The sequence below is a fragment of the Myotis myotis genome, unplaced genomic scaffold (genome assembly GCF_014108235.1).
Source record: "Myotis myotis isolate mMyoMyo1 unplaced genomic scaffold, mMyoMyo1.p scaffold_m19_p_9, whole genome shotgun sequence".
Taxonomy (NCBI): Eukaryota; Metazoa; Chordata; class Mammalia; order Chiroptera; family Vespertilionidae; genus Myotis; species Myotis myotis.
In genome coordinates, this window is record NW_023416401.1 from 62,679,757 (window position 1) to 62,689,917 (window position 10,161).

General features: G+C 37.7%; 1 protein-coding gene across 7 annotated transcripts in view; it reads left to right on the forward strand.

The window, feature by feature from the left end:
* Positions 1 to 10,161, forward strand: part of LOC118663085 (zinc finger protein 420-like) — a 45,092-nt gene that overhangs the window by 13,599 nt on the left and 21,332 nt on the right. The window contains exons 3-6 of one of the 7 annotated variants that reach the window (XM_036322424.1): positions 1,421 to 1,547; positions 2,955 to 3,044; positions 5,645 to 5,718; positions 6,555 to 9,339. In XM_036322424.1, coding sequence (XP_036178317.1) covers positions 1,421 to 1,547; positions 2,955 to 3,044; positions 5,645 to 5,718; positions 6,555 to 8,588 — 2,325 coding nt within the window. In that variant the 3' untranslated portion in view covers positions 8,589 to 9,339. Of the gene's footprint in view, positions 1 to 1,420; positions 1,548 to 2,954; positions 3,045 to 5,644; positions 5,719 to 6,554; positions 9,340 to 9,971; positions 10,103 to 10,161 lie in introns of those variants that run through there. The other 6 variants (XM_036322425.1, XM_036322427.1, XM_036322428.1 and 3 more) reach the window with 6 other exon arrangements.

Sequence of the window (10,161 nt, forward strand, 5' to 3'; positions counted from 1 at the left end):
TATTTCAGGGTAATATTATTGACATGAAAATATTATTTTATGTCGTATTTTTTTGTGTACAGAGTTTCCATTTCTATGTCTGCCTTTTTGCAAAAAAATGTTATTATTTGAGCTTTTTCTTCTTACATTCTTGTTTCTATTCTTTTTTAAAAAAATATATTTTTATTGGTTTCAGAGAGGAAGGGAGAGGGAGAGAGAGATAGAAACACCAATGATGAGAGCGAATCATTGATCGGCTGCCTCCTGCACGCTCCCTACTGGGGATCAAGCCTGCAACTTGGGTGTGTGCCCTTGACCAGAATCGAACCTGAGACCCTTTAGTCCACAGGCTGACACTCTATCCACTGAGCCAAACCAGCAAGGGCATTGTTTCGGTTCTTTACAATTACAACAGCTGTGAACATTCATGAGGGTTGAGTCTATGTATTGGTCTGTATTCTTTTTGACAGATTCCAGATCAAGTTTGGAATAACACCCAGGCTCTACCATTTTCTGGATGTTTTACAAAATATTCTCATAAAAAAGGATGAATAGCCCTGGCTCAGTTGGTTGAGCGTTGACCCATGCACTGAGGGTCACTGATTCAATTCCCAGTTTTGGCACATGCCGTGTTGAGGGCTCAATCCTTGGTAGGAGGCGTGCAGGAGTTAGCTTATTGATGTTTCTCTCTCACCAGCGTTTCTGTCTGTCTCTCTCCTACCCCTTCTCTCTTTCTAAAGTCAACAAATACATTTAAAAAAAGGGAACAATAATGTTATTCTTTGATTACTTTTGAGATTTATCAGTTAATATATAAAAAACTGTTAAAACAGTTGTCGTTGCTAGGCTTACTAATCTGTGAGACCTGTAAATTCCTTAAAACTGTTCAGTCAAAGTCTTGTATATGAATTTTTTTCCTGTGTTTCCTTCTGTGCTGTCTAAGGGTTTGGCACATGTACCGGCACATTGGCATCTATAGTTATAAGTGAGCTGGTTAAACATGTGGAAGCTCAGACCGCATCCAGAACTCATTACCATTTTTAAAAGTGCTACGCTGCTCACTCAGAATGACTTCTCCAGCTAAGAACTATGTACACTTGATCCTGTGTGATTCAAACAAAGCACTAAAAATGGATATGCCTGTGTTGATGTCTTTATTTTTAAAGTTCCTCTTCCAGAAAAGTAAAGCTTCTACAGTGGTTTTGTGGATCATATGCCATCCTTTCTCAAAATACATTAGAGAATAGTAGTGTCAAAGTGATGCCATTGGATAACTCAGGATACTTTCCTGGATCAAAACCAGCTCTATTAAAGAAACACACACACACACACACACACACACCAAACCAATTCCATTAACTCTGTTTTCATTTTGGGTGATCTTATATGACCTCTGCCCATGTTCAATAGAGTAATGCTTTTTTCCCCCTTTTAATTTCAGGGACAGTTGACCTTCAGTGATGTGGCCATAGAATTCTCTCAGGAGGAGTGGGCATGCCTGGACCCAGCTCAGCGGAAACTGTACGTGGATGTGATGTTGCAGAACTACAGGAACCTGGTGTTCCTGGGTGAGGATCACTTTCAAGATTTTGTACTCTACCCATAGGGTTTTGTTTTCTTCATTAGTACAGTGTCTGCTTAGAGCCTCTGCTTTTTATGATAGAATTTCAGACACACCCGTGTTCTTAAGGAATGAAATTGGGGTGCAGAACAGAAAGGCTTTACTGTTTTACTGGTGGAGAACAGAAAGGCTTCCTGATGTATTTGGAAGTGGAACTCAGGATCAAAATATTTTTTTATTTTTTCTTTTTTCTTAATTAAATCTTTATTGTTCAGATTATTACAGTTGTTCCTCTTTTTTCCCCCCATAGCTCCCCTCCACCCGGTTCCAACCCCACCCTCTGCCCTTATCCCCCCCCACTGTCCTCATCCATAGGTGTACGATTTTTGTCCAGTCTCTTCCCGCACTCCCCACACCCCTTCCGTACCCCCCCCCCCGAGAACAGTCAGTCCACTCCCTTTCTATGCCCCTGATTCTATTATAATCACCCAGTTTATTCTGTTCATCACATTATTTATTCACTTGATTTTTAGATTCACTTGTTGATAGATGTGTATTTGTTGTTCATAATTTGTATCTTTACCTTTTTCTTCTTCTTCCTCTTCTTAAAGGATACCTTTCAGCATTTCATATAATGCTGGTTTGGTGGTGATGAACTCCTTTAGCTTTTTCTTATCTGTGAAGCTCTTTATCTGACCTTCAATTCTGAATGATAGCTTTGCTGGATAAAGTAATCTTGGTTGTAGGTTCTTGGTATTCATCACTTTGAATATTTCTTGCCACTCCCTTCTAGCCTGCATAGTTTCTGTTGAGAAATCTGCTGACAGTCGTATGGGTACTCCCTTGTAGGTAACTGAGTTTCTTTCTCTTGCTGCTTTTAAGATTTTCTCTTTGTCTTTTGCTCTTGGCATTTTAATTATGATGTGTCTTGGTGTGGTCCTCTTTGGATTCCTTTTGTTTGGGGTTCACTGTGCTTCCTGGACTTGTAAGTCTATTTCTTTCACCAAGTAGGGGAAGTTTTCTGTCATTATTTCTTCAAATAGGTTTTCAATATCTTGCTCTCTCTCTTCTTCTGGCACCCCTGTAATTCGGATGTTGGTACGCTTGAAGTTGTCCAAGAGGCTCCTTACACTATCTTCATATTCTTGGATTCTTTTTTCTTTTTGTTTTTCCGGTCGGGTGATTTTTGCTTCTTTGTATTTCAAACCTTTGACTTGATTCTTGCGACAGGATCAAAAAATTTAAATGTTGTCTCGAGTTATAGTAAAGGTGCTTTCAGAAAACACTATTTTGGGAAATAATTTTCTAGAATATTCTGATATTCTACAATGTCCTATTTTCTCATGTGAGCACAGTACTAGATTGTAAATTGGAGAATCTCCATTGAACTCATGTTCCCCTTTCTAATAAACAGGTGCGTCTAAGCCAGACCTGGTCACCTTTTTGGAGCACATGAAGGGGCCCTGGGAGTTGAAGAGGAAAAAGACAATATCCAGCCAGCCAGGTAGGTGGGAATCAAGGAAGTGGATGACCCAAGTGAGAGGCCAAGGTTATGGAGGAAGTCAGATATAATATGGTTTGGAAAGATCTGCTGCAATAGAAATGATTTTGGAGAGGGTCAGGTTTATTTCTGTTTCTGTCTCCAAGGGACAGAGCCTCTTCAACACTTACTCTCTGGCATCATGTAAGGGTTCTCCTTGTGCTCCTGTGATCTTCCTTCGCATTTACAGTGAGAGCCAAAGACCTGCCCTAACAGTGTGAGGGTGGCATGCCCTGGCTGCTCTTGCATTTCTTGGTGAACCTGGGGAAGTCTGTGCATGTTGCTGAGGAATTTTACGTTAAACTATGTTTAAAGTTCTGTTTTCTGCCCCATGTAAGTAATTTGGGAGGGAAGTGGTTGAGATACTGGAATTTGGTTCCCACGTCCCAGGAACACTGTGGATCAGTGTCCAAGTTGTCTTATTCTTCCTTTTGCTTGATGAAGCCTGTTTCTGATGTTTCTATTGTATATTTTAATTCAGGTACTAACTATATTCTTCAGCTCCCAATATCTGTTTGGTTGTTTTTTTATACTTTTCGTCTGTTTGTATTTTTATTTTGGTCATGCATAGTTTTGATGGTAATATATTTTTTATTTATTTTTTTGCTATATTTTCCAGTTGAGCCTCTTTAGATGTGTTTGTTTTCACAGCTTTGTTAGGTAATTAACAGATGTTCATTAACTTAGGGCCAATTTATGGAGATTTATGTTGTTCCTCTGGTTGGATTGTTTTTCTGTTTCTTCCTAAACCTTGTGATCTTTTGTTACTATTCCAGGTCATTAGAAACAGCTGCCATCCCATTCTTTATGAACTTGCTTTGTACAGGAGAAAACAAATAACAATCAGCTGTGATAGATTGTTCATTGCCTGTCAAACCTATTCTAGAAAGTGTAATCAGTGTGTGTGTGCGTGTGTGCGTATGTGTGTGTGTATAACTCCTTTTTTACTGTTTCAATTGTAGTTGCCAATATATTATATTCATTTCAGGTGTACACCCCAGTAATTAGACATTCCATAGTTTCCATGCTGGGGCTACTTAGCAAGAGTTATGTGGTACACTGGGGCCAGATCCTGCTTGTTTGAGAAATTGTTGTAAAGACTGAAGCATAAGGCAATTCGGGCTGTTTGTATGGAAAAGCCACTGGAAACAGCTTTGGTGGTCCCAGACGTTGATGGGTGGGTCTCAGGAAATCTTCAGGGTGGGTTGAAAAGTGTGAGCCAGGTTGATGGAGACGTAGCTATGGCTCTTGTTTGCCAGCTCTGTGGGTGAAGGGCTCAGAAAAGGAGCAAAGGCTTGTACCAAGACTTATGCCTGGGAGAAAGCACCTTCTGTAGCTCTTGTCTTTATACCAGAGACTTGAGTTCCAACCTGTATGTCCCTGGTGCCATTCGAGCTGCTACCACAGTGCTGGAGCTCACAGGGCATGAATATGAGTAAGTCAGAGCATGAATCTTTAAAGGAACTGCCTAGGACTCCATCAGCTCTCTGTTTCACTCAGGCACAATCCCTGCTAGTTTTTACAGCCAGAGTAATGGGGACATCTCTTCTTGGCATTGCAACCCTGGGCTGGCAGGCCTTCTGTGGGGCTGGGACCTTTCCCTCCTCAGATGTGACTTCTGCGCTGATATATTGCTGGTGATTTTTATTTTTTAAAAATATATTTTTATTTATTTCAGAGAGGAAGGGAGAAGGAGAGAGATAGAAACATATAGCTGGTGATTTTAATCCAGCACCTGAGCGCAGTCCATTCTGTGACGTTGCACCTCCTACCAGTCTGGATAAGCCTTCTTCTTTATGTCCTTACGTGTAGAACTTCATTCAGCTAGATTTCAGGCAGTTTTGAATGATGGTTTTCCTGTAGTTTAGTTGTATTTTTTGTGTGGTTGTGGGAGGTTGCCAATGCTATAATTACCTATACTACCATCTTGACCAGAAGCCTGTGTGGATTTTGTGTAACTTCCCAGTTTAAAACATATTTTGCTTTTATTTAGAGCTCATGATATCTTCCCACTCCTGATGTCTTTCTTCGGCATTGCAGTATTTCTGGTGCTTGAACAATTACTAACTTTTTTACTTAGTAGTCCACCACAATGTATGCTCATTATATTTCATTTCTATAGAAATCTGTTTTATTCAAAAATGAAAAAAATCCCTCAGGCATTTACAAAAAATCCAGACAAATGGAAACCCAGTACACTCATTTATTTCTCTTCTGGGAGAAACTGAGAATTGGGAGTTATTTCACAGGTATTTTGTAGTGTGTCAGAAAGGGTGAGTAGTTATTGTGGGTAAGTGTAGGTAACTTTCCCCCCTCTTTGTTATAATATTTTTATTTTATGCTTTCTGGTGGATATTGTGGTCTTTGAAGTGGCTTCTGAAGTACTTTAGGAGATAATTGGGTTAGTAATTGTTGGTAAGTTAGCATCTCCATGGAGGAAGAAAGTTTTTGTGCTTCCTGTTCTTCAGTCTCACTGAAGTCTTCTTGCAGGTATTAATTCTGTACATTAAAATTTAAAGAATATTTACCTGAGTGTATTTTATAATTAATTTGTTATATTTCAGCTATGTCTTCTCAGGTTATTCAGGATTTGTTGCCAAAGTCAGGTGTAGAAGTGTCATTCCAGAAAATGCTACAGGTAAGATATCACTGATGTGGCATTGATAATTTACACTGAATGAAAGTTTTGTAATATGCAGGGGAATATGAAGAGAAAAAAGCTTGTTAGTCATGATGGATGTGGCCAAAGTGGGACAGTTACCCTTAATAAAATCCTTGTTGCCTAAAGAGATTAAGGATTTAAACATTTTGAAAATTTCTACTTGATATCAGTTTCATTGGCAGAACAATGTGTTTCTGAACATAAAGATTAAAGAAATGTTTCTAAAAGTACATATCCTCTGCTCTGGCTGCTGTGTCTCAGTTGGTTGCAGTGTCACCCTATATTGTGAAATGTTGTGGGTTCTATTCTGGTCAGGACACATGTAGGTTTAGGGTTCAGTTGCTGGTCTAGGTGCAGGCAGGAGGCAATCGATCAATGTTTCTCTTTCACATCGATTTTTCTTTCTCTCTAAAAATCAATAAACATGTCCTCATATGAGAATTAAAATAAATAGATGAATACATATTCTCTGAAGTAAAATTTGTAATTACAGAGAAGTCACATAGTCCATTATGCAAATAATTTTTGAATGATTTAATGTAGCATTTGATTAAACAGTCAAATATTTCTAAAAATGAGATATTTTAAAAATGAAGATACAAGTTATAAATGAATTTGTAAATCCCTTAAGCAATTTTGTATTATTCTTTCATGGGGAAATATTTATTTTTCCAGAGTCTTTAATTTCCAAAAATGTGCGAGGATATATATATAGCTGTCATAGTATCAGAATAGGTAATTGGAAAAAACTGTACATGTGCAATGATACTAGAGCCCTAACTAAAACTTTTTCACTCTTAAATCATTATCAGAGTACATATAATGAAGAGAGACGTCACCAATGCAATGAATCTCAGAAACACATTAACCAAAGGTTAAATTCTAATAACCGTCAGAGAACTCAGCTTTCACAGAATAATGATAAATGTCCGAAAGTCTTTGACAAAAGCTCAAATATTTTTATACCTCAGAGTATTCATACTGTAGAGAAGACAGAAAGACTTAGTGAATGTGCCAGGTCTTTCAACCAATCATCAAAGCTTACTGAACATAAAAATACTCATATTGAGGAGAAGTCTTTCCAGTGTAATCACTATGTGAAAGTGTTTAGTCAGTCTTCTAAGTTAAATATACATAAGGAAATCCATACTGCAGAGAAGCCTTACAAATGCAAAGAATGTGATAAAGCCTTTAAGTGGCATGCACATATTGTTTTACATCAGAGAATTCATAGTGGAGAGAAGCCTTATAAATGTAGAGAATGTCACAAAGCCTTCAACTCTTATTCAAGCCTTATTCGACATCAGAGAATTCATCATGGAGAGAAACCTTATAAATGTAAAGAATGTGGGAAAGCCTTTAACAAGTGTTCAAGCCTTACAAAACATCAGAGAATTCATTCTGAAGAGACGTCTTATAAATGCAGAGAATGTGGCAAAGCCTTTAGCCAGTGTTCAACTCTTACCCATCATCAGAGAATTCATACTGGAGAGAAGCCTTATGAATGTAGAGATTGTGGGAAAACCTTTAACCAGAGTTCAAATCTTACAAAACATCAGAGAATTCATTCTGGAGAGAAGCCTTATAAATGTAGAGAATGTGGTAAAGCCTTTACCTCGAGCTCAAATCTTACTCAACATAAGAAAATTCATTCTGGAGAGAAGCCTTATAAATGTAGAGAATGTGGCAAAGCCTTTACTCAGGGCTCACATCTTACTCAACATCAGACAGTGCATACTGGAGTGCAGCCTTATAAATGTAGAGAATGTGGGAAAGCCTTTAGGTGGTGTTCAACCCTTACCCATCATCAGAGAATTCATACAGAAATAAAGCCTTATAAATGTAGAGAATGTGGGAAAGCCTTTAAAAGTTATTCAGGCTTTACTAGACATAAAAGAATTTATATTGGAGGGAAGCCTTGTAAATGTAAAGAATGTGGCAAAGCCTTTAAGAAGTGTTCATGCCTTATGAAACATCATACAATTCATACTGGAGAAAAACCTAATCAATGTAGAGAATGTGGCAAAGTCTATAGCCGGTATTCAACACTTACCCATCATCAGCGAATGCATACAGGAGAGAAGCCTTATAAATGTAGAGAATGTGGCAAAGCTTTTATCCAGAGCTCACGTCTTACTCGACATCAGATCATTCATTCTGGAGAGAAGCCTTATAAATGTAGAGACTGTGGCAAAGCTTTTATCGAGAGGTCACATCTTACTCGACATCAGATCATTCATTCTGGAGAGAAGCCTTATAAATGTAGAGAATGTGGCAAAGCTTTTATCCAGAGTGCACATCTTACTCGACATGAGATCATTCATTCTGGGAAGAAGCCTTATAAATGCAAAGAATGTGGCAAAACTTTTATCCAGAGCTCACATCTTACTCGACATCAGATTATTCATTCTGGAGAGAAGCCTTATAAATGTAGAGAATGTGGCAAAGCTTTTAGTCAGTGTTCAAACCTTACCGATCATCAGAAAATTCATACTGGAGAGAAGCCTTATAAATGTAGAGAATGTGGCAAAACCTTTATGCGGAACTCAAATCTTACTCAGCATCAAAGGATTCATTCTGGAGAGAAGCCTTATACATGTAGAGAATGTGGTAAAGCCTTTACCCAGGGCTCACAGCTTACTAAACATCAGAGAATTCATTCTGGAGAGAAGCCCTATAAATGTAGAGAGTGTGGCAAAGGCTTTACCCAGGGGTCACTTCTTACTCAACATCAGAATATTCATTCTGGAGAGAAGCCTTATAAATGTAGAGAATGTGGCAAAGCCTTTAGTTGGTATTCAGCCCTTTCTAAACATCAGAGAATTCATGTAGAACAGAAACCCTGATAAATGTAGAGAATGTGGCAAAGCCTATAAATTATGTTCAAACCTTTCTAGCCATTGGAGGAGTCATACTAGAGAGAAGGCTTACGAACATTAAGAATGTGGCAAGGCCCATATACATTGATTAGACCTTACCAAATATATGAGAATGCATTCCTGAGAGAAGCTTTACAAATGTGAAGAGTGACAAAGCCTAGCAGTGTGGCTTAGTGGTTGAGCATGGACCTACGAACCAAGGAGGTCATGGTTAAATTCCTGGTCAGGGTACATGCCCGGGTTCAGGCTCTATCCCTATTAGGGGGTATGCAGAAGGTAGCCAGTCAGTGATTCTCATCATTGATGTTTCTTTCTCTCCCTTCTCCTCTGTCCCTAACATCAATAGGAACATATTTTTAGATAAAGTGTGACAACGTCTTTAACCTCGGTATAGCGTTACTCAATACTAAGGAATCCACAGTGAATAGAAGCAACATAAATATAAATATGGGAAAACCTCCAACCATTGCACAAACCTCACTAAATATTAAAGGATTTGTACCAAAGAGAAGCCTTAGAAGTGTAGAGCTTGTGATAATGCCTTTACCCAGTGTTGAAACCTTAGTCAATATCACATAATTTATTAAAAGAATAAAAATATAAACAATGTGGCAAAACTTTTGATCATTGCTCAAGCCTCAATGTACTTTAGAGGTTTCCTAGTGCAGAGAAGCCATGCAAATGTAAAAAGTTCAGCAAAGACTGTTTTTACCATTTACATCTTAACTGCCATATGAGTGTTCATACTGGAGAAAAACTTAAAATGTTAAAGAATATGCAAACCCTTTACCTGGACCTAAAGCCTTTCTGAATATCAGACAATGCATACTGGAGAGAAATTCTACCTTTGTGAAAAATGATGAAAAACCTTTCCCCCAAATCGTATTTCAGAAAATCCCACAGAATTTGTATTTGAAAGTGACTTTAATCAAAATTAAATGTAAAATATCAGAGAATTCACAGTAGAAAGTATTAAGTCAATAACAGTTTTCAAATATGACATTAAATCAGAATACTTATTTTAGTGAATCCATTAAGGAAAGCTACATGACTTTCTAGTATGAATCAAAATACCAAGGGGATGAATTTTAGGACAAATCCACTGCATCCTTTTTTATTACAATAGTTATTTGTGACTTTTTGAAAGAAAAGTATTACTGTGGTTTATATATAAATTCATTTCATCATTCTTTGAATGCTTATAATGTGTATTTTGAGCAGTGGCAATACAGTGTGTTTGCAATGCTCTTTTCCCCCCCAGTGCTTTGTTTAGAGTATGTGTGCACTTAATATGTTCATTTATAAAGTTACACACTCAAATACTACTCCATATTCTTTATATTGTTTTAGGTCATATTCTTTTATGTAGCAAAGACTTTGAACTTCTCTACTGTAAGTATTAAGAAAATTTAGATTATATACGTATTTGCATAATAAATGAAATTTATTTCACAGGCATTTTAACATTTTTTTTATTACTGGGGCAAAGTTCATTGTATCTTGGTTGCACTACTGAGCTATGATGTGACTGCCTTAACAT